At 39.8% G+C, this 25,668-nt stretch overlaps 1 protein-coding gene across 1 annotated transcript in view; it reads left to right on the forward strand.

Moving 5' to 3' along the window:
• Positions 1 to 25,668, forward strand: part of GALNT16 (polypeptide N-acetylgalactosaminyltransferase 16) — a 197,879-nt gene that overhangs the window by 74,764 nt on the left and 97,447 nt on the right. Inside the window, exon 2 of the mRNA XM_058161908.1 lies at positions 19,937 to 20,112. Within this exon, the coding sequence (XP_058017891.1) occupies positions 19,937 to 20,112 (176 nt within the window). The remainder of the gene's footprint in view (positions 1 to 19,936; positions 20,113 to 25,668) is intronic.

The raw sequence follows: 25,668 nt of genomic DNA on the forward strand, positions 1-25,668 counted from the left end.
CTTATGAAACCTGACGCCAACTCTATCTTAATAGGTTCATAGGTGGCAGCATCATGGAGTACTTGGACTGAGAAGGATCGATAAAGTAGCAAACTTGACAAGCTTGGTGATATAGGACAATTGTCCTTACATGATACAAAAAGCAATCTGACACTCTCAGGGTCAAAGCAGCAACACACTGCAGTTGAAACTCAGATTTAAGTTGGATTCCCACTGCTGGTGCAAGGGCAACAGTTTTGCTCTAATGCAAGCACCTATACCCTTAAAGCAAATTGGATGCAGGCTCATGAACCACAAGGTTAAATATAAGATTGCAGTTTAGACAAACTCAGATGTAATACTAGAATTACTGTAGTGTGATTCTTTCATTCTTTTAGATGTGTTAACACCTTTGTGTGTGGCCAGTCAGAGAGAGAGAGATATTGACTTCATTGTTGACAGGAATCCAGCTGCCTCCCACTTCTATTTTATCTGGGAGGGTGGCTCAGATTCTTTTTTTAGGGAAGCTTTTCAAAATTCCCACTCTCATAATTGTCATCAGATTCACATATTTTTGTTATATTTTACTAAATGACATATTCATGTCATGTCTCTGGAATCAAGTGCTCACATTTCTGAAGCAGGCTCAGTGTCCAGTTATCTTCAGGCTATCTCCCTTCAGAGGTTGCTCCCAAATATTCCATTTTGTATTGCTGCTTTTTGGTCTTGGGACATTGTAGCAAAAATATTTATTTTAAATTTAAATACCATATTTCCTGCCCCCCTGACTTTCCAGATAATGGACTATATTCATCATGACCTTGATCTAGCTGAAAATTCTGAGGATGGCAACTTGTGATGTGAATGCTGTCAAGGAATGGTGGCATTCCTGAGTGAGCAAGACCTGTTTCTTGGCAAATCAAACAATAATCAGTACCTTGGAGAGTGCAATTCACCAGTTGTGGGCTAGGTCTGTTTTAACTAGAAGCATTGCTGCTTCAGCTGTGTGTATAGATAACTGAGGCAGGCTTTAATAAGGCAGGCAAAGCCAGGAAACTGTAGCTTTGCTTTGCTTTTTCCAGTGGCCAATTTGAAAGCCTCAGATTTTCTGCATAGTGGAGACTCAAAAGAAGCCACTGGGGGATTGATCCTGCAGATCAGGCTTCACATTATTATGTGATAGCATTCAGTCCCATAGGACCTGCGCATTATATAGCTGAGCTAGTTTCTCACTGATTTAAGTATTTGGAATTTTAGATAACAACAAATTCCAACTAACTATAATTTAGTTCAATTACATGTGAAGAAGAGATTGGTTCACACCCATTTTATGTAACTGGTTTTCCTAGCATTACTAATTTCGAACAAATTTGCTCATGTTCTATTTTGGCTTTATTTTTTTATTATTTATTTATTTATTTATTTATTTATTTATTTGTTTGTTTGTTTATTAAACTTCTATACCGCACCATCTCCCGCAGGACTCAGGGCGGTTCACAGCCATATTTAAAATACAACAATATAATAAATAACAATATAAAAACAATTAAAACCAAATATTAGATGGCCGAATCACTAAAACGGTAAAACCGATTTAAAACCCCATTAAAATTTCACTAAAATATTTCTTAGGCTAGTCCTGCTCGATGGAATAGTAAGGTCTTCAGTTCACGTTTGAAGGCCAGCAGGTTGGGGAGTTGTCGTAACCCCGGAGGAAGCTCGTTCCACAGGGCCGGTGCTGCCACAGAGAAGGCTCTCCCCCTGGGGGTCGCCAACCTACATTGTTTGGTCGACGGCACCCTGAGGAGGACCGCTCTGTGGGAGCGCACAGGTTGTTGGGAGGCAATCGGCGGCAGAAGGCGGTCTCGTAGATATCCCGGTCCTAAGCCATGGAACGCTTTAAAGGTGGTAACCAAAACCTTGAATTGCACCCGGAAGGCCACCGGCAGCCAGTGCAGGCCGCGCAGGATAGGTGTTATGTGGGAGCAACGCGGTGCTCCCTCTATGACCCGCGCGGCTGCATTCTGGACTAGCTGGAGCCTCCTGGTGCTCTTCAAGGGGAGCCCCATGTAGACTTCCGGGTGGCTCCACCTCTTCGCTGAGCCCTAATTAAAGGGGCTCCGCGCTGAACATCGTAAAAGCCAGGAAAAGCCGGCTTTCATCTTTTTCCCTGGATGAAAGGGGGAAGATAAGAGCGCAGGAAATGTTGGTAGACCTCCCCAGAGGCTTTGTTTTAATTAAGCAGAGCCTCGAAGGGTTGACGGGTCCCATAAATATTCCTGCCATCTCCGACTTCAGTGCGTGTCTGCAAAAGCAGGAAAAGAAGAAGGTGTCCATCTCTGCTAATTGTCTTATCTTTATGGATCTCTTTAAGCAGACGGAATGAGTGCAAGCGGACGATTATTGGATTGCAAGTATTTTTGATTTCCGGACTTCTACCTTTTAAAAAAGAGAATTTTTTTTTTCTCCTTTGTTTTAATTGACTCTTAAAGATGGCGCCTGAACGGGAGTGAAAATGACGAATAAGAAGATAAGAAAAGTTATGTGTAGATTTTAATGAAGTGAACTGAGCTCTCCTATACTTAAAGGGGAAAAGAGAAGTTTCTAGACTTATATTTTGTGAATTTTAAAACTGAAATGGCTACTAAACCACCTAAGACTGGGGGCAGAAGGGGTTCTGAACTAGCTTTAGAAGATCTGATTAAAGAGCAAGGGAAAGTGTCTGAAGAAAGGTTTAAGGAGATTATGGATAATAATGAGAAAATAAGAGAAGAAATAAGAGAATAATAAAAAATAAGAGAAGATATCTTGATGGCTTTTCAAGGTTTGGCAAAAGACTGGAGGTGGTGGAGGAGGAGGTGCAAGAAATTGTTCAGTCAAATCAACAAATAGAAAATAGAATGGGGAATGCAAATCAAATTGGATAAAAATGAAGATCAAGTGGTGGTGATGCAGTATAGAATGATGGAAGGAGCTCTGAGAATTAGGGGTTTGAATGAGGAAAAGGGAAGATTTAAAAAATTTTATCAGAAGCTCTGGCTGAATTTATTGAACTTGATCCACAAGAGGTTGCTTATCAAATTGACAAAATTTATAGAGTTAATTCTTGGATTGCTAGGCAAAAGAAACTTCCTAGAGACATTGTGGTTTATTTTTGAAAAGAACAGTGAGGAATCAAATTTTGCAAGTTGCTTTTCAGAAAAACTTGAAAATAGGGAACAGGAGTTGAAGGTTTTGAAAGAGATCCCTCCCAAGATGTTAAGGGATAGAAAAGACTTTACATTTTTTACACAAGAACTTAAGAAATACCAGATTCAATTTAGATGGGAGGTTCCAGTTGGCTTGACAGTGTATTATCAGGAAGAAGATATCGTATTGACACAGTGCTTAAGGCCAAAGATTTTCTTTCTACAGTGCTGAAATTTGAAATAGAAATAATAGAAAAAGAATTCAAGAGACTCAAATGGGTGTGGAAGCTGAGGTGATTCCAGTGATGTTACCATCAGAGGAACAACCACAAGAACAAAGACTGACGAGGAGCCCTTAAGCGTAAAGAAAAGGAGCAACAAACTCAAAGTAAAGTTCAGGACTCTGCTACAGAAGCGGTGGGAGGAGCACGGCCGAAGATACGGGAGGACGATCTTCAGTTGATTGCCCAAAGGCTTCAGCAGCCCAGTAATGGCAAATAAAATCTTGACTTGGAATGTCAATGGTTTGAACTCAGCTCAGAAGAGAAGAAAAATATTTCATTATTTGAAACAATTTAAAATGATGTTATTTGCTTACAAGAAAGCATATTAAATTATCAGATCAAAAGTACCTAATAAACTCAAAGTTAGGTAAACATTTTGTTGCTTCAGCTTTGGAGAAAAACATGGCATAGTGGTTTATTTGAGAAAAGATATACCAGCCAAGTTAATAGAGGCAGATATTTATGGAAGATATATTGCTATTGAACTTACAATAGAAACAAAAAGGACTCTCTTGCTTGGTATATATGCACCCAACCAGCAACAAGAAAAATTTATAGAATGTTATATGATAAGTTGATTCTATGGGATTATAAATCGTGTATTATATTGGGAGATTGGAATGGAGTAATAGATACACGAAAGGACAAGAGAATTTCTTCCAAGAAGATACCTGCACATGCAAAGCTGCCTAAATCCTTTTTTGATATGATAGAAGATTTTGAGTTAAGAGATGTATGGAGACTGCGGAATTTGGAGGAAAGAGACTATACTTTTTTCTCTGATAGGCATCAATCCTTCTCACGTATTGATTTTATTTTAATTTCTAATGATTTGCTTTTTAGGGTGAAGAAAACTAAGATATTTCCAAGATGTTTGTCTGATCATAGTCCTGTTTGGATGGAATTGCAATATGGAAAAGAGGGTAGAAGAACTTGGAGATTAAATGAAAATTTGTTTAGATATCAGGATAATGTAAATCAATGTAAAAAGCAGATGAAAGAATTTTTTGATTATAATTTGAATAATGAAACATCGATAGAAATGGTTTGGGACTGCAGTAAAGCTTTTATGAGAGGTGTATTAATATATCTTAATAATAGACAGAGAAATAAGCAACAAAGACAGCGTAGGTATTTAGAAGAGGAAATTTATAAGAAACAACAATTATTAATACATAACCCACATGATCAAAAACTTAAAGATGCAATAAAGTTACTACAGAATCAATTTAATATGATAATGGCTGATCAGGTGGCAACAAATATACAATATGCCAAACATAATACTTTTGTAACGCAAATAGACCTGGTAGGTGGTTAGCATACACTTTAAGGAAAAGACAAAAACAACGTACTATAGAAAAAATAGAATACAAAGGTAAAGAGAGATATCAACAGGATAAAATTAAAAAAGCTTTTTTAGAATATTATACAAATTTATATCTTAAAGATAATATATTGAATAGGGATATTGATAATTATTTGAAGGAATATAAGGTTAAAAATTTAACTTTAGAACAAACGGATGAATTGAATCGGCCTATAACCTCGGAAGAAATTATTTTGGTAATTAAACAATTAAAATGGGGAAAACTCCTGGTACGGATGGGCTTACAGTTAGTTATTATAGGAATTTACAGGATGAGATGTTAGGTCCACTTAAGGAATTATTTAATCAGATACAACTAGGAGAATTCCCCTCATGGAGAACCTCTTTTATTTCATTGATACCAAAGAGGAACAGGATTGTTCTAAACCTGGGAATTATAGGCCAATCTCACTTTTAAATAATGATTATAAGATTTTGTTAAAATAATAGCTAATAGATTAATGTTGATTCTGCAGCGAAGAATTCATAATGATCAATCTGGATTTATAAAAGGGAGACAGATGAGGAATAATGTTAGGCAGATTGTTAATTTACTGGAGTACTTAGAAAAGAAAAATTTTATTCCAGCAGCATTTATTTTTCTCGATGCAGAGAAAGCTTTTGATCGATTGCATTGGGATTTTTTATTTAAATTAATAGAAAAGATGCAATTTGGAGATGGTTTTTTAAGAATAATTAGGGCAATTTATGGAGAGCAAACAGCACAGATTATAATCAATGGTAGCTTAACAGAACCTTTTAAGATTGCGAAAGGAACAAGACAGGGATGTCCTTTATCACCATTATTGTTTATTTTAACTCTAGAACCATTATTGGATAAAATACGAGAAGTAAAGGAGATAGAGGGAATTAGAGTTAGACAGTATGAATATAAGTTAAGAGCTTTTGCAGATGATTTGGTGATTACTTTAACAAACCCTATAAATTCTAGTAAATCTTTGTTGGAAATAATTGATCAATATGGGAATGTCTCAGGGTTTAAGGTAAATCAGAAAAAGACAAAAGTGATAATAAAAAATATGGCCAGACAACAGAAAGAAAAACTAGAGGAAGTAACAGGATTTGAAATTGTAAAGAAGGTTAAGTACTTAGGGGTTTATATTACGTCATCAAATGTGAAATTGTATAAGAATAACTATGAGGTTTTATGGCAAAAAGTTCAGAAGGAGTTGATTGTTTGGAAAAATTGCAATTATCTTTGCTGGGAGAATTGCTGCTATTAAAATGAATGTTTTACCTAGATTTTTATTCCTCTTTCAGATGATACCAATAATTAAGAAAGATAAGAATCTTGAGGAATGGCAGAAGGAATTAACAAATTTATATGGGAAGGTAAAAAGCTAGGGTTAAAATGAAAATAATTCAAGATTCTCGGAAAGGGAGGTTTAAAATGCCTAATTTTAAATTATATTATGAAGCAGCTGCTCTCTCTGCAATAAGTGATTGGTTTAATTTAACAGAGGACAGAATTTTGAATATAGAAGGTTATGATTTGTTATATGGATGGCATGCATATTTAATTTATGACAAAAAGTGGATAAGGCCTTTAAAAATCATGTGCTAAGAAATGCCCTTCATGTGTTTGGAAAAATACTCTTATAAACTAAATTATAAGGTTCCTATATGGGCATGTCCTAGACATACAGTAGAAAATATAAACATAGAACAGAATCAGGAAATGATTACATATAAAGATCTTTTGTATACTGAAAGAGGTAATTTGCAGTTAAAATCTCTGCAAGTATTAAGAGAGGAAGGAAAAATTATACTTGGTTTCAATATGAGCAATTACGTGCTAGATGGAAGGAGATCAGAAAATTGGTATAGAGCAGAACGAGGGAAATTTGGTAAAGCAAATTGGATGCAGGCTCATGAACCACAAGGTTAAATATAAGATTGCAGTTTAGACAAACTCAGATGTAATACTAGAATTACTGTAGTGTGATTCTTTCATTCTTTTAGATGTGTTAACACCTTTGTGTGTGGCCAGTCAGAGAGAGAGAGATATTGACTTCATTGTTGACAGGAATCCAGCTGCCTCCCACTTCTATTTTATCTGGGAGGGTGGCTCAGATTCTTTTTTTAGGGAAGCTTTTCAAAATTCCCACTCTCATAATTGTCATCAGATTCACATATTTTTGTTATATTTTACTAAATGACATATTCATGTCATGTCTCTGGAATCAAGTGCTCACATTTCTGAAGCAGGCTCAGTGTCCAGTTATCTTCAGGCTATCTCCCTTCAGAGGTTGCTCCCAAATATTCCATTTTGTATTGCTGCTTTTTGGTCTTGGGACATTGTAGCAAAAATATTTATTTTAAATTTAATTACCATATTTCCTGCCCCCCTGACTTTCCAGATAATGGACTATATTCATCATGACCTTGATCTAGCTGAAAATTCTGAGGATGGCAACTTGTGATGTGAATGCTGTCAAGGAATGGTGGCATATAGTAGTGAGCAAGACCTGTTTCTTGGCAAATCAAACAATAATCAGTACCTTGGAGAGTGCAATTCACCAGTTGTGGGCTAGGTCTGTTTTAACTAGAAGCATTGCTGCTTCAGCTGTGTGTATAGATAACTGAGGCAGGCTTTAATAAGGCAGGCAAAGCCAGGAAACTGTAGCTTTGCTTTGCTTTTTCCAGTGGCCAATTTGAAAGCCTCAGATTTTCTGCATAGTGGAGACTCAAAAGAAGCCACTGGGGGATTGATCCTGCAGATCAGGCTTCACATTGCATATTATTATGTGATAGCATTCAGTCCCATAGGACCTGCACATTATATAGCTGAGCTAGTTTCTCACTGATTTAAGTATTTGGAATTTTAGATAACAACAAATTCCAACTAACTATAATTTAGTTCAATTACATGTGAAGAAGAGATTGGTTCACACCCATTTTATGTAACTGGTTTTCCTAGCATTACTAATTTCGAACAAATTTGCTCATGTTCTATTTTGGCTTTATTTTTTTATTTATTATTTATTTATTTATTTATTTATTTATTTATTTATTTATTTATTTATTTATTTATTTTTTTGTTTATTAAACTTCTATACCGCACCATCTCCCGCAGGACTCAGGGCGGTTCACAGCCATATTTAAAATACAACAATATAATAAATAACAATATAAAAACAATTAAAACCAAATATTAGATGGCCGAATCACTAAAACGGTAAAATCGATTTAAAACCCATTTAAAATTTCACTAAAATATTTCTTAGGGTAGTCCCGCTCGCTGGAATACTAAGATCTTCAGTTCACGTTTGAAGGCCCGGAGGTCAGGGAGTTGTCGTAACCCCGGAGGAAGCTCGTTCCACAGGGCCGGTGCTGCCACAGAGAAGGCCCTCCCCCTGGGGGTCGCCAACCTACATTGTTTGGTCGACGGCACCCTGAGGAGGCCCGCTCTGTGGGAGCGCACAGGTCGTTGGGAGGCAATCGGCGGCAGAAGGCGGTCTCGTAGATATCCCGGTCCTAAGCCATGGAGCGCTTTAAAGGTGGTAACCAAAACCTTGAATTGCACCCGGAAGGCCACCGGCAGCCAGTGCAGGCCGCGCAGGATAGGTGTTATGTGGGAGCAACGCGGTGCTCCCTCTATCACCCGCGCGGCCGCATTCTGGACTAGCTGGAGCCTCCTGGTGCTCTTCAAGGGGAGCCCCATGTAGAGAGCATTGCAATAGTCTAGGCGGGAAGTGACGAGGGCGTGAGTGACCGTGTGTAAGGCGTCCCAGTCAAGGAAGGGGCGCAACTGGCGGATCAGGTGGACCTGATAAAATGCTTCCCTAGCGACGGCTGTCAAATGTTCCTCTAAGTACAGCCGATCGTCCAGGAGAACACTCCTCCCCAGTGCACACTCCTCCCCTGGGGGTCAGTACTTGCCCCCCAACAGTCAGCGATGGTGTAAACTGACTGTACGCCGGAACCCAAAGCCACTCTTTTTTGGAAGGGTTGAGCCGGAGCCTGTTCCTCCCCATCCAGACCCGCACAGCCTCAAGACACTGGCCTATCACCTCGACGGCTTCGTTGGGGTGGTTCGGGGTGGAAATGTACAGCTGAGTATCATCAGCGTACAGATGATAATCCACCCCGAAACCACGGATAACCTCACCCAGCGGCTTCATATACATGTTGAACAGGAGAGGCGAGAGAACAGACCCCTGAGGCACCCCACAAGTGAGGCGCTTTGGGGTCGATCTCTGCCCTCCTGCCAACACCGTCTGCGAACGGTCAGAGAGATAGGAGGAGAACCACTGATAAACGGTGCCTCCCACTCCCAATCCCTCCAACCGCCACAGCAGGATACCATGGTCGATGGTATCAAAAGCCGCCGAGAGATCTAACAGAACCAGGACAGAGGAACATCCCCTGTCCCGGGCCCTCCAGAGGTCATCCACCAACGCGACCAAAGCTGTCTCAGTGCTGTATCCGGGTCTGAAACCGGACTGGAATGGGTCCAGATAGACAGTTTCCTCCAGGTATTGAGGAAGCTGATATGATATATATTTGAAGTATTGGTATTCCCATTGATTTAATTTAAGGGTTTAACCTGTAAGGGTATAATTGAAGGTTCTTAAATATGCTTCGCATACAGTATGTAGACTGAAATGCTTAGATAAGCAGGTAATGTGTCCTTCTAACCCTGCCCCATATTCAACTATCCCAAGTTACCAAAAACCCGAAACAATCAAAAACCTTATCCATGCAAATGTTATTTACTAAATGATAATACCAATGCAGTACCAAGCCTATCATATTTGCACTACAGAACTCCATCTGACCACTAGATAGCAACAAATAGTTATCCCAACTTAGTAAACTGCAGATCAGTGTTGGGATTCATCTGGTTCTCTCCGGGTCGTGCGAACCGGTAGCGACGACTGCGGGAAGCTCCGCCCACCCACCTGGATGTAATGCGTGACTACTGCGCATGTGCAGAAGACTGTGAGCATGCACAGAGATGGTGCGTGTGAGTCAGGCCAGCACGTTCGCATGCTCACATTTACGAACAGGTAGGGAAGGTAAGTGAGTCTCACCTCTGCTGCAGATGTGTTCCTCCCTCCCAAACTTGAAACCGAGAAAAAATTCTTGTATGGGAATAGCAGAATGTTTCATTAAACATTTAAAATGATGTGAGCCTAAAATATAACGATAATTATTTGTCTGCAAATCTGCTGTGAAATCACATAATCTAATGTGGATAAGCATTGTAACAGACTTTAATTCTAGGAAGATAAAAATTAGTTATGAGTCTTGGGAGATGAGTTCACACATAAAGTTGAGCCAAGTTTTTGGAAGCTATAGTTTAACGAACAAGCTGTCACATAGTACCAAGCTATTAGCCAACAAATAATATGACTAAATAGCTGATTGACACATTATGCCAGGGGTGTCAAATCCGCATTTGTCACGTGACATCTTGTGACTTTCCCCCCTTTCACTAAACTGGGTGTGGGCGTGGCCAGTGTATCCAGCCCCAGGCCGTGAGTTTGAAACCCCTGCATCATGCTAACCACCCCTTCCCCCATTATATTGTATTCAAATATTATACAGTATGTGTATCAATTGACGGTGCAAATTGCATAACAATTCTTGTTGTTGTAACATTTTTTTGTATTTTATTACTGGAAGAACAAAACATATTTGAGAAGGGCCTCTGGTGGCTCAGCGGACTAAGTCTGTCTGTTATTAACACAGCTGCTTGCAATTACTGCAAGTTCAAGTCCCACCAGGCCCAAGGTTGACTCAGCCTTCCATCCTTTATAAGGTAGGTAAAATGAGGACCCAGATTGTTGGGGGCAATAAAGTTGATTTTGTATATAATATACAAATGGATGAAGACTATTGCTTAACACAGTGTAAGCCGCCCTGAGTCTTCGGAGAAGGGCGGGATATAAATTCAAATTAAAAAAAATAATCTATAACTGAATCTCCTGATGCTTTTTTAAAGTCATTAAAGCAATCTTATTAAGGAGGGAGTTGAGTTTTATCAAAATCACACAACAAGCTGTGATTTGCCCATCTGGGTAGAGGAAAGGAGCAAAAAGCAAGTAAATCGTATCTAGCAAATTATGAATAGATGGAGATTGTGTTTAGGACTGTACTGTGCTGTAGAGGAAGTGTTCAATTGATGCATCCCATTTTCTAGAGCTTCTTCGGTGTCAATTGCATCCCTGTCCTGTTTTAAAAGCTGTTGCTTTTAAATCTACAAAAATGACAGGAGATCCAATTATACTGTAGATCTTCCCTATCATATCTAGTCTGGGATCAAAAATCACAAATGAAATCATAAATATTTTTGGTTTGAAAATCATGATAAACTCTAAGATTCTGGAGGCAGAATCACAGAAAAAGCTTAATAATGGTAAGCTGATTCTTTCCGGTCTGTCACTTCCACATTTTAAAGCAGGGGTCTCCAACCTTGACAACTTTAAGACTTGTGGACTTCAACTACCAGAATTCCTCAGCCAGCTTTGCTGTAGGCAGGTCTTTCATTCCAGATGTCAATTGTGTAGAAGACAGCTTCAGATCCTGGCCCATAACCTAGCTCCTCCTAGCAGTAATAATCTTCTTATCACTGATGTTTTAAAAAGTCAAGGAACATTAAAGGATCTTCTCATTCCTATCTCAATGGGCTTCTGTCCATCTATCAATGAAGGACTTCCCCCAACTTTCATGTATATATTATATTCAGTTTGGGGATTGCCTGCCCTGTCAGGAGGCTGCTTAAATTTATTTATTTATCAAACAAATTTATATAGTACACCCAACTTACACCGTGGGGGACTTACAACATTAAAATAAATCTACCATATAAGAAAAACAAGTAAGAAAAACCACTTCACTCTCCATGGTAGCAACCAATCAAATCAACCACTTGATAGGCTTCATTTCCATTCGTCGTCCTCAGGCCTGCTGACAAAAATCACATTTTAAGATCCTTTTTGAAGAGCAATAGGCTGGGGACCAACAGTATCTCTGGGGGAATGACAGGGGTGAAATGCTCCCAGTTCAGACTGGAACGGCTGATCCGGTAGCAATGGCAGCGGGTGGTTCAGAGCTGTCGTGTCCCACTCCTCCACTGATGACCGGGTCAGGGAAATCCGAATCAGGTGTGCCTCTGCAGCTCTGCCAAAGTCCTAGCAAAGTTCTCAAGGCAGGCAGGAGATCAGAAAGTGACTTCAGCAAGATATGTTAGACTTTGCCTGACTCAGAGAATGCCAGAAAGAAGATCCTTTATATAGGGGTGTGGCTCCATGACTCAGCACTTATCCAGGCCTGCCCCTCCCCTCCTTCTGTCGCCGCCGCCTATCAATTCTTCTGAAGCGAGGGTCACTCCAGTCTGCAGCTGTTGGCAATTGACCTTCCTCAGGCTCACATGCTGTGGGGGAGGGGTCGGGGTCTAGTTGCTCCATTTGCCTGGGCATGGAGCCAGAGCTGGGGGCTGGAGGTACTTCTTCCTCCTCAGCCTGTCTGGGCATGGAGCCAGGGCTGGGGCCGGGAGGCATACTAGGACATTCCTCAGCGTTCGGAAGCAGATAAGAAGGCCCCGGCTGCGGTGAAAGCAGGCGAGACACGACAGTAGCAAAAATCCCTCTTACCCTCCGCCCGGTCACCCGCTTGCCCACTTACGGCTTCTTTTAAAAAATGCTTTTGAAAGGTTAAAAAAAAAAGGCTCTGACAATCATAGCGGAGTCGTGCGATCGTCAGAGTCTTTTTTTTTTTTTACTTTTAAAAGCATTTTTTTTACAACCTATTTGGCCGAATAGATTGTAAAAAAAATGCTTTTAAAAATAATTTTAAAAAAAGATCGCCCACCCCGTGCACTGTTTTACTTACTCCATGCCTCCTTTTGGCATGCACTGCACCTGCACACACACACACCTTTCATGTGCGCGCGCAGCATGCATGTGCAGCCAGCGATCCAGTAGTAAATCGGTTCAGACTTCACCACTGGGGAATGATGTTCCATAAAGAAGGGGCCACCACCGAAAACGATTTTATGATTCCACCAGATGTACCTCCCATATCAATGAGACTCGTAACGTGCCCTGCCTTTCCATCCTAGTGAGCCAGGTGGATGAAATAGGGGAGAGGTTGGCCTTCTAATATCCTGGCCCCAATAAAGGAGAGAGCCAGCATCTTGAATTGTATGTGGAAGCAGACTGGCAGCCAGTGCACTTCCCACAGAAGAGATGTCACATCCACGAGTCTAGGCTTTTATGTTAATTACATTAATGCTCATTTTAAATGTCAATGTTAATTTCATTGTCTGAGATCCTATACTGAGCATCCTCTGACAAACATTTTATGAAATCAGAGACAGGGTAACCAGAAAAAACATTCTCTGATTGTGACACCCACATGTGTGGAAATGCAGCAGCAAGGAGGAAGGGGAGATAACAGGAAATAGAAATTATAGGTGAGGAACCAGGTATGAAATGCTACCAGTTCAGACCCGTTCACCCGAACTGGTAGTAAAAAAAATGCTACCGGTTCAGATGAATCAGTATCTCCGACAATCAGCTGTGCCACACAATTTATATTTGCTAGAAAGCAGGAAATCCTGCTTTCTAGCGAATCTAAATTGCGCGGCACAGCTGTTCCCTCTCCCTCACTGTTCTACTTACCTTAGAAAAGGTTTCTTAATCCTCTTTTTTCAGCGCTGCGCAGTAGTGCCTGCGGTGCGCAAGCCACACGCAGCGAACCAGTAGCAAAGCAAACCGGTAGCAGACTTCAAGGAATTTCACCCCTGTGAGGAACTATACATATGCTAATAAAGAGTGTCCTCAAAATATCTTGCTCACCTTGGCAGCACTAAGAAGAAAAAGCCCATCACCTCTACACTTCCCAGAACTGTTTTCTGTTGAGTGGAGTCTTACTTTCCAGATGGAAACTGGGTTTAAAACTACTTAGAACTATGAACTATGTAAAAAAAATGTTGAGACTCTAGAAAGAGTGCAGAGAAGAGCAACAAAGATGATTAGGGGACTGGAGGCTAAAACATATGAAGAATGGTTGCAGGAACTCGGTATGTCTAGTTTAATGAAAAGAAGGACTAGGGGAGACATGATAGCAGTGTTCCAATATCTCAGGGGTTGCCACAAAGAAGAGGGAGTCAAACTATTCTCCAAAGCACCTGAGGGTAGAACAAGAAGCAATGGGTGGAAACTAATCAAGGAGAGAAGCAACTTAGAACTAAGGAGAAATTTCCTGACAGTTAGAACAATCATTAAGTGGAACAACTTGCCTGCAGAAGTTGTGAATGCACCAACACTGGAAATTTTTAAGAAAATGTTGGATAGCCATTTGTCTGAAATGGTGTAGGGTTTCCTGCCTGGGCAGGGGGTTGGACTAGAAGACCTCCAAGGTTCCTTCCAACTCTGTTATTATGTTATGAACAGACCAAGAGAATGTGTTCATGCCTCATTTACCAGTTAATCTATGGGTTAACATTATATGAAAGTGTCTTGGGCTTCTTCACTCCCTATCTCTTCTCTTATTGAAGGCTAAATACTTGCTTTTGTTTGCAATCTGCTAGAATAAACTATGCCTGGTTTTCCATTATTTGCCTGAATAAGGTCAGAGCAAATTGTGCTTTATGAATCTGGCTTGTCTGAATAAAATACAATTAAAACTAAAAGTACTTTCTAGTAAATATGGAAACCTACTCTTGTTAGCAAAGGATTACATGGCACAGGAGTAGAAGAGAAGGGAGAAGATTTGCATGTACAACATTGAATGATGGCTTTAGCACTGTACTTGGATGATTTCAAAGCCTACTGCTTCTACCTGCGGTGGTTGATTAATAATGCCTGTGCCATAAGAATCTTTAGATTACTGTGTTGCTCATATATAAATTGATGGAAGACAGTGGAAAGTGAAGTAACTATTGAAGGCAATGGTTAAAATGCAGGTTTTAATTTACATTCCACCTGGCTAGGTGGCTCAGTGGCTAAGATACTGAACTTGTCGATCAGAAAGGTCGGCGGTTGGAATCCCTAGTACAGGTCTCCTGCGTGAGCAGGGGGTTGGACTAGATGACCCCCAAGGTCCCTTCCAACTCTGTTACTGTTACTAATAAACATGAGCAGACAGTGGAAGAACTTCTGACTCTGCAACAGTTTGGGACCCAACAGGGCAAACAAAGATCACAGAAGAGTTCAGTCAGCTGAAATAACTAGTATTGGAAAGCCATCTTATGTTTTCCTGAGGATGGTGCCTTTTCCAGGGAAATTAGCTACTCAGGACCTTTTTATGAGGGAATATTCTTTTAAGGAATTGGATTAATCCAGCCTCCCCAACTTGTTCCTCTTGATATGTTAGAACTTCAGCTCTTATCAACTCCAGACATGCCTTGAAGTAGGACCTAAACTAAAAAATAATAAATTATACAGGAGAAAAGCAGGCTGCTAAGGCAAAAATTGTTAGCCATGTTTCCTCTAGAGCCACAGTTCATAGCAACGATGAGTCAAAATCAAGGAGAAAGCTGAGATATTTTTTTCCCTTGGAGATCAGATAAAAAGCAAAAGTAGTAAACAACACACACTGTCAGATAAAAATGGTAAAACAGCTCCCAATACCTTGGAATGGAATACTATCAGACATTGGAGAGTCAGTGAGAATCAAATACAACAAATGAATTAGGATATTTTTGATTCAATTTTTATTAAGCCCTTTTAAGTTACTTGACAGCATTTTTGTATGAATACAATTAGATAATGCTTAACAATCATTTTTTTTCCTGTTCTGTTCTGATTGTGTCTGATTCTCAGAGACTGCCTGGGCAAGTTTATGCAGTTTTCTTGGCAAGGTTTTTCAGGAGTGATTTGTCATTGCCTCTTTCCAGGTGGCTTTGTGCCTAAAACTAGCTAGAACTCAGAATATCCCAGTTTCTAGAGTAATGCCTTAACCACTACACTAAACTGGCATATGCATAGCACCAAGAACAAAAAACAGAAAATTAGTGACTTAAAGCATGTTCTATCATCATTGTAATCAGGGGTGGGATTCAGGGACGGGTTTGGGGGAACCGGATGCTAATTTTACATCTGGTTCGCTGAACCAGTAGTTGCAAGGATTGGCTGGTCCCTCCCACCCCATCCACCTCACCCCTCTTCCCTCCCAGGAGTCTCCACGTGGCCCATTTTGGATGCCAGGTAAGTGCAGCGCCCGTGTGGATGCTCTGGTAGGCCAAAAAACAGGCCTCCTAGAAGTTCTGGAAGTCTGGAAACGAGCCTGTTTCCAGCCCCCAAATGGCCTCCAGAGCCCAGGGGAGGCCATTTTTGCCCTCCCAGAGGCGCGAGGAAAGCTTCCGGAGCTTGGGGAGGGTGAAACCCACCCACCCCGCCATGGTGCAGAAGGCCATGGCCACCATGGCCACACCTACCCAGCAACTGGGCAGAGCCTAGTTATTTGTGCCTTAAGTGAGAACTCTGTATCAGTTTGTTTGGGGTTCCATTAGTTTCTTGGCTGTCCATGATGTTCTGAAGAGACTGTTCCAACACCAAAGTTCAAATATTCTTCCTATTCTGCTTCTTCAAAGCCCAATTTTCACTTTAATAGAGGGTTACCAAGAATATCACTGCTTGCATGATTCTGATCTTTGCAGGTTTAGACACCTCACAGCATTTGAATTACTTTTCCAAGGCCTTAATGGTTGCTTTACTAAGTGCTGGCTCATGGTGTATTTATTAACTGCTTGTTCCTTTATATTTGACCATTGATTCTGATAGACAGAAGTTATCTACCATTTCAATATTTTCATTGCTGGGTCTAAGGCTGGTTGTTATTGGAAGATCAATTAGTTTTAAACTGAAATTCTCATAATTCTGTCCGTTTCATTTAGATAAATCTCACTAAAGAAGGCTTTATGAGAAGCTTGCTTAGGAGAAATATTTTCAGTTTGAAGCAACTGCCTAAACTTGACACTTCACCCAACACTAAAGCAATATAAAACCTGTCTTCATTGTAATTTTGATACAGCAATATTTGAATAGCTCTAGAAGGCATTTGGGCCTTTTCTTCACTAGTCACTCATCACATCTTCTAGAATCACTCAACCATAAGAACAATGAAGATAGGCTTCATGCAATCTGCAGAAACAAATATATTCCATGGCAAATTTGAATACATTGTCATGCATGTGGCAGTCAAGCAAGCTGCCATTGTCAGATGTTTTTCCTAACTTCCCTCCCATGTTTTTTTTCTTTGAGACTCCTGCTTCAGAGTACAAAACTATGGACAGGGATTTTGGGGAAGGGGGGCTCATTGGCAGCTTTTATCAGCTGTGAAGGGAAAATGCTCCCACAAGAAAATAAATATTTAATTATTTTGCCTCTGGCATTTTCAGAGATCAGGAAGGAAAGCCAGCAAATGTTTGCAGATAAAACAGCATACAGGCATCGAAATGCTTGTCACACTTGTCCAATACCTTCTTTTAAAACTGAAAATTGTTTCAGACATTTGAAAAGAAGAAAAAGCTGAGATGTCAAAGGTAAACAGTTCAATTCTAAGTTATTAGTCAAATGTAATTCATCCATCTTAAACATATTAGAGAGATTTCATTTATCAGCTGTTTTTCTACTTGAAATTCTAACCTTTTCTGATGACTTATTTTTAATGAATTTGCTAATGTAATGGTTTTCAGAAAAGGGTTTATACAGTTTTCCTCACAAAAGTGTAGTTTTCTTTACAGGTGGTCTTCAGCTAATAACCATTCAATCAGTGTCTGTTCAAAGTTACAACAATGCTGAATGAGGAGACTTACAACTGGTCCTTGAACTTGTAAATATCATAGTATCCCCATCACCATCTGATTGTGATTCAGTGCTTGGCAACTGGCTTGTAATTAAGATGGTCTCAGCATCCCACAGTCATGTGATCCCCACAGCTTCCAGTAAGTAAAGTCAATGAGGAAGTTGCCAGGAGATAGCAAATGGTGATCATGTGATGTCATGCCTAACACCATGATGACGACATGAGTTTGACACCCCTGCCATTAGACAGGATTTGTCTAATGACTGCAATTGGAACTTCCAGAATAGCAATCATTGTGTGGTCACGTGATAATGGCTCTGTCACTTAATAACAGAGTACCCTGTCCCAATTACCATTGTTAATTGATGACTACCTATATTTCCACTGCTTTAAAAAGGATAAAAGATGTGTACACTATTTATAACAGTTTTCATTTTGCATTCTCATGTATAGATGGCAGGACCAGTGGTGGGTTTCAATTTTTTTTACTACTGGTTCTGTGGGCGTGGCTTGGTGGGTATGGCTTGGTGGGTGTGGCAGGGGAAGGATACTGTAAAATCTCCATTCCCACTCCTCTCCAAGGGAAGGTTATTACAAAATCCCCATTTCCTCCCAATCAGCTGGGACTCGGGAGGCAGGGAATAGATGGGGGCGGGGCCAGTCAGAATTTTTACTTCTGGTTCTCTGAACACTCAAAATTTCCACTACCGGTTCTCCAGAACTGGTCAGAATCTGCTGAAACCCACCTCTGGGCAGGACCTACACTGAATAGTCAATTGGGCAAGAGTCATTCAGAAGAGAGCTTATTTTAAATGTTTTAAAACAAAAAGGAAGACTGCTGGAAAAAAAGATATAGATTTTCTATACAGTTTGCTGTATCATCATAGGATGCATTTTCCTTGGGTATTCATTAGGAAACTTTTCTTAAATCTGCTTTCTCTCCTGTGAATAAGTCTGGACCGATATTGACAATAAGCTCAACAATGACTAACTTTAACAATGTTAACAAACATTGCTCATCATTTAGTATCTAGTGTCTCTCAGTAAAGCTGTGCATCCCTATATGGCATCTAACCAGCTTATTCTAACAGTGAGGCTCACGTCAGCCTACAGGAGAAGAAAGTAGTTGTTGTACTAATAGAAGGACAACTTCTTCATGCAAGCAATGGTGAAGGAGGAGGAATACATACTGCAGCATGTATCTGTGGAACTGTAAATTGTAAAGCAATTTCTTTCAACAGATTTACGTAGTAGACTTTTGACAAGTATCCTTTTAGGTCAAAGTAGTTGACCAGGTAAGATGATTCTATATTAACCTTTCCCAGTTTAATGCTCCTCAGATGTAATGTCCATATTTCTTAGAATTCATCCTTGACCGAAGCTGATGTTGGTTAGGAATTTAGGAAGGAAAGGCCAGCTATGTGGCAGCACTTAATTTGACCATGACTTATCTTAAAACATTAAGTAAGATAGCATTTGGATGGGAGATCACAAAGGCCATTGGTTGGACCAGAAAGTTGAACGAAAGAAAGAATGAAAAAAAGGAAAAGATATACCAGTTCCATATTGTTGTTAAAAAGAGTCCAGAGGTATATGTTGTATATATCATTCAAAATATAGGTATATATCTTAAACTGAAGTCTGCAATATTTTAAGTGTATTACTATGAAGTAGAGCCCACCAAAAACCACTTTGGTTGTAGGGATTAAGGCAATGGTCTAGAACAGGGGCATCAAACTCATGTCGTCACAGTGGTGTCACGTGACGTATCGGGACTTCCCCCCCCTTCGCTAAAGTGGATGTGGGCATGGCCAGCACTTGACACATCTGGCCCATGGACCGGGAGTTTGACAGCCCTAGTCTAGAAATTGTGAGATTGTAAATTCTAGCCCTGCCTTAGCCACAAAGCCAACTGGGTGACCTTGAACCACTTGCTTCTCTCAGCCCCAGGAAACAGACAAAGGCAAACCATTTTCAAAAAACCTTGTCAAGAAAACTGCAGGGATTTGTCCAAGTAGTCACTAGGTTTCAGAACTGACTCCAAGGAACAAAAAAAAGCCCTACTAAAATAAAAGAATATAAATGTATACAAAAGTTTTGAAAAAAATAAGAAGGAAACATAGTCTTCATTTCTTCTGCATCATGATCATAATCAATCAGCCAATGATTGGGTTGACAAAATAAATTTCTGTGTCTCATTTTTTCCCCAAAATAAAACTTTGTACATATTACTTTGAAAATCTGTTTCTGGCTCTCAATAGAATGTCAGATTGTCACTTGTATCCTAAAAGGCCTTCTCCTTTATAGGACTAACTTTTAACTCTGTCTCTCTCCAGGCATCCAAGCCACCACAAGCTGAGAAAAATGGCTTAAGAGGATTTGATGAAAAGGCCTATGTATCGTCAAAGCTACTGAAGGCTGGAGAAGACCCTTATCGGCAACATGCTTTCAATCAGTTGGAGAGTGACAAACTGAGCAGTGACCGGCCCATTAGAGACACTAGACATTACAGGTACTGTAATGCAAATGAGTATGGATTGTAATCAGTGGTGGGATTCAGCCAGTTCACACCACTTCGGGAGAACCGGTTGTTAAGTATCTGAGCAGTTTGGCAAACTGGTTGTTGGAAGAAATCATTAGGGCAGAGAACTGGTTGTTAAATTACATGAATCCCACCACTGATTGTAATCCTTACTTTGTACCATGGCATCTCTGTGACCTAATCTTTGGGCCATTTTAATTTTGAAGTATTATCTGTATCCCACCTGACAAAGGACTTCTCATCTTTAATGCAGGCTGTTTTATTTATTTTAACATCTGGATATAGTTAAGGTAAAGATGTCACAGAAGATGTAAACATTATTTAGCATTTAAACAAATCTCTAGAAATGTGATAATGCAATGAACTGGGCCAGATGGTTATGTATATTTAGTTCCTATTAAGGATCCTATTAAATAGTAACCAGTAAAAAGCCAAGTAATGAGCTTTTTCATTTTTTTCTGCCCTGGATCCTATGTTGTTCCCTTCATCTCAACTCCAGCCCTTGAGTGAAATAGATCGAAGTTATCTTTGGTTGGATCAGCATTAGAAATGTATTATCATTTTTATTTTGATATGGTCCAATGAGAACTCAAGATGCATATAAAATCTGTAGGCTTTGCCACCTATCATTTTGGAGGAAAATCAGTTGGGATGGCCAATGTCATGCGAGAATAGCAAGGGTCCCCAAGCACTGGTCCGCAGACCAGTCCTGGTCTGTGGGCCATTTGGAACCAGGCTGCACAAGTGGTGGGCGAGCGTGTGTAGCTTCATTTGTGCATGCACGGGATTGGGTTGTGTGCATGAAACAATCCCTGCTACCACCTGCGGCCAGTCTGTGGAGCTGCAGTATAGTTTTCTGCTGACTCAAGAAAGGATGACAAACTCTGGAGAAAGGGTCAAGGAGTTTGCAATTGCCAGAAAAGTTTATCTAATCTTTCTTCCTGGAATTGTAATTTTACCAGATATATATAAATCCCTGCTGGTTTTTTTTTAAAGAGCTAATCTAAAATCATGGTGATTCTTCTGTTCCTTTGCTTTATAAGGAAGACTCTTTAATATTTTTAGCCAGAGAAAGAACAGCTCATAAAATGTCTGAAACTCTCTAGATAAGGAAAGCCATTTTTAAAATCTGCCCTAAGGTAACATCATTTCTGCCTCATCACAATTAAGAAACCCAAAAGAAAAATGATGAGTCATCAGAAGTTTTTAACTTCTGAGCTGAACGAAGGGCTGTTGGCCTTATAGGAGGCTATATAGGACAGTGGTTCTCAACCTGTGGGTCGCGACCCCGTTGGGGGTCGAATGACGATTTGCCAGGGGTCGCCTAAGACCATCAGAAATATGGGAAGTATACTTCCGAGTCAAAAAATCGCGCTCCAATGGTTGACTCCACAAGCCAGCTGCAGGCTCTTCAAATCACTAGCTGAATTCGGCTTCAGGCGCGATGAATTAAAAAAAAGAGATAAATCTTTGCTCTGATGTCTCCCTCTCAAGCCAGCTGCAATCACTCCCAATCGCTAGCCTAATCGGGCTTCAGGTGCGATAAACTTAATAGGGGAGGAGTCTCCGCTTTAATGCCTCCGTCCTCAAGGCAATCGCAAGCAGTTCAGATTGCTAGCCAATACGGCTTCAGGCGCAATAAATTTAAAACGAAAATAATTTTATGGTTGGGGGGTCGCTACATTGTGGGGAATTGTATTAAAGGGGTCGCAGCCCTATAAAGGTTGAGAACCACTGATATAGGAGGAAGCGATAACCACATGTCTGTAGACGTTCAGTTTTATGGCAATATGGATGTTGTGTTGATTAAGCACTTTAGTACACAGCTGCCCCAGTGCCTGGCTGACATTATTGATCCTGAAGTTAATTTCTTTTCCAAAGACCCATTACTTGAAACGGTTCTTCCCAAGTATTTGAAGCTTTTATTTGTCAGCCAGATGCTGTCAACAGTGATTTTTGGTCCTATGGGTTTCTAATTTGGTATGGGATTTCAGTCTTGCTCAGGCTGATAATCAGGCCGAGGGCATAGTGGCATCTAAGAATTTGTTCACCATTAACTGCAGATCATTGTCTTTGTGCCCTAGAAGCTCAAAGTCATAGCAAAATGGATTTCTTGAATGACTGTATGGAGGCTCTTCATCCATGTATTCAACTGGCAAAGGTCAAAAAGAGAGTCATCCAATCAGTACTTGATGTACACTCCTTTTTTCAGACAGCATGTGACAACATTCCAGTAAAAACAGATTGAATAAGACTGGGGCTAGCACACAACCCTATTTTATCTCACTGGAAACGCAGCTAATATATCAATTTTGTAAAAAAACAAAAACAAAATAAAACCCCTGTCCTTTCACTGGAGTAGCTGAATCAACTTCACAAATTCCTTGGGCATCCACAATGTCTCAGGATAATCCAGAGGCCCTCCTTGTTTACAACGACAAATGCCTTCCTCAGATCAATGGTGAAACGGAATAAAGAGGCTTGTTCTGCTTGATGCACTTTTCTGCACTTGCCTCATGGCAAATTTCATGTGCTGAAAGCCGTTCTGCACTTCTGGGAGGTCCCTTTTTGAGAGAGGGACAAGTCTGTTCAGAAGAATGTGGGCAAAGATCTTGCCTGTGAGAGACAGCAGTGAAATACTTCTGTAATTTCCACAGTCTCATTTGATTCCATTATTTTTATAGAGAACCACAATGAGGGCATCATTGAAGTCATCAGGCATTTCATCTGTGGACCAAATGTCTTCCAAAAGTCTTGAATGCCTGCAAGGTGTTTGGGTCCAATGCTTTGTAGATCTCAATAGAAATGCAACCCTGCCTTGTTGCTTTATTTGAGCTCATCTGCACGTTTGCTTTCCTGGTCTCATCAATAGAGGGAGGCAGGCAGATCTAGGGAATACAGGACTGGCAGCTGTAAAACCAACTGTGGACAGCCTGTTGAGTAAGTTGGAGAAGTGTTTGGCTCAGTGGGTTTTTCAGTCTTTCCTGGTCCTTGATTAGGTTCGACGCATTCAATGATAGCAAGGGGAGCATCCTGATTTAGAAGGATCATAAACTGACTTTATGGCACTGAAGGACTCTGTGATGGCATGCACACCTGCAAAATGTTCCACCTTCTCAGCTTTCCTCTGCCACCGGCCTTACTTGCAGATCTGTGTGTGCTTTGGACTGCAAGTACTTAAAATTATCTTTCTTTGAGGCAGATGATGGATCATTCTGCCAGTCTGCCTAGGCCTTGTTCTTGACTTGGAGGGCTGCTGAAATGGTTTTGCAGTTTTCATCAAACCAGTCTTGATGGGCCCAGGCTTTCAGTCCAAGTACAGTTTTTGCAATCTGGTTGATGACATCTTAAAATTGTGTCCACTTTTCAGAAACAGGTTTCTAGAAGTGGTAAATTGCTGGAGAGCTTTATGGCCTGGGCATTTGAAGGACCCTCTATTTCCTGTACTTTCTGCCCATCATGTATAATGGACTTTAGTTGGCATGCTTTGGGTCTCATCAATTAAATGATGGATCATCTCTGGCACTGTGTCTGTAGTCTGGAACAGCATTCCCCCAGACATTGGTATGGCACCTATTTGGCCCTTATTTACATAGACTGTAAAAACTGAGTTTTTCCCCAGGCCTCGGGAGACCTGGAGATCTTTAATGGAAATGCTTTATGTTTGGGACATATATTTTATTGTCTTCTTGACATTTATTGCTTATTTTTGTTATATCGTTTTGAACTCTTTCTAATACAGTATATATCCCCAGGTGTTACGGAATAAATCAGATTTAGACAATTAACAAAAGTGCAAAACAAAGAATCCCTTTCTAAAATGCAACTGACCAAAGTTATTTGGGATCAGCCCTGGGGCTTACAATAATCCCAAAAAGTAGGTCCCGGTACCAATACTAATATTTTGCAACAAATTCTTAGGAATTGTATGTCTGCAACACCTATGTTTATCATACAACTTTGTCGCAGGGGTGTAATCTCCCTTGGGCTCTTGTTTCAGCTGTGACAGCATCAGTGAATTCCTCAGAAAATCTAGGCTACGTTGAAATTAATTCAAATTATGCTTTAGATTCTATGTTCACAGCACAGCTGTACAGTCAGAATCTCCCCGTTTTTATAGAGTTTGCTGCTATAGATTGTGCCCAAATTGGAGATCATTTGTGAGTTCTAGTCTAGCCTTAGGCATGAAAAAAATCAGCTGGGTAACTTTGGGCCAGCTGCTCATTTCATAGTTGTTGCGAGGAGAATAGGAGGAAAAATAAATGCTAGCATATTTGCTGCCTTAAGTTATATATGAAACAAAACCAATTGCCATCCTTGCAGGTTGGCAGGTGTGCTGTAGGTCAGGTATGTAGCCTTGGCTTTGCATGATAGAAGTTGCAGGTTTAATTCCTGATTTCTGAGAATGACGCCAATAAAAAATCTGGGTTGCTTTGCCTGTCAGAGTAGACAACATGCTGCTATTCCAGAACATTGGCTTCTTTTTTTAATATTTTTTTTAAATTTTATAAACAAACAAACATTTAATATATCAGTCATTCCTTCCGTGTGACATCTCGGTGTTTTCTTCGTGGCTCCATCTTTTTGCTGTTTCTTCTTTCTTCAATTTAATCTATTACAATTTTTTCACAAGTACAATATTCTAATTATACAATTTTCTTACATAACTATCAATTGCTTATCTATATCTTTTTTCTAGCCAATGGTAAAATTAATCCCATATCTTAAAATATTCTGAATCCTCTTTTTCTTTGATCATCAAAGTTAATCTATTATTTCTGCACAATCTAATTTTTTTTTAATAACCTCCTTCCAGGCTTCTGAAAAATTATCTGAAGTTGGCATTGGGTTACTTTTAAAATCCCTTTAGATAGGGATAGATAGATAAAAAATATCTATCTAAGGCTTCAGTTCCCTAATTTGTAGTCAATCTGAGCATTTAACATTTCTGATGAGCATCTGGTTGGCAAAGGCTATGCTCAGAGAAAATGTTTCTATGCATACATGTGTTTCAAAACTAATTGGCAAGGTCTTCAGAGGTATAGCAACTATTCTTTTCTTCTCATAATCTGAGTAATTTAACCTGTCTGGGTAGTTTAGCATTATGAAGAATGAATTATTCTTCCAAAGACATTAATTTTCTATCTTTTCAGCCAAAAGTGTATAATTACCTGTTTTCTGCAACTCTTTTTTTAAAAATATCCTGGAAAGTCACTGATAGATCAAATAGCAAAGGATACAATCATATTTCAAACTACTTTTGACACAATTTTTACTATTTGTCTTCTTCTATAACTAGCAGTCCTATAACTGGTTTTCCACATTTATAAAAATTACGTCTTAATTATAGCATATTGCTCCAATTTGTCAAATGTTATATAGACCCTTCAGTTGATTCGAAAAATGAGATAACATTGTTCCAACTATGAAAATACCTTAATCTATTTATTCAATTTATCTCATATTTCTTCTACAATTGTTCTTAAGAAGTTAATAATAAAATACAGATTAGAATGCAGGCTTATA

The sequence above is a fragment of the Ahaetulla prasina genome, chromosome 1, assembly GCF_028640845.1.
Source record: "Ahaetulla prasina isolate Xishuangbanna chromosome 1, ASM2864084v1, whole genome shotgun sequence".
In the NCBI taxonomy this organism is placed as follows: Eukaryota; Metazoa; Chordata; class Lepidosauria; order Squamata; family Colubridae; genus Ahaetulla; species Ahaetulla prasina.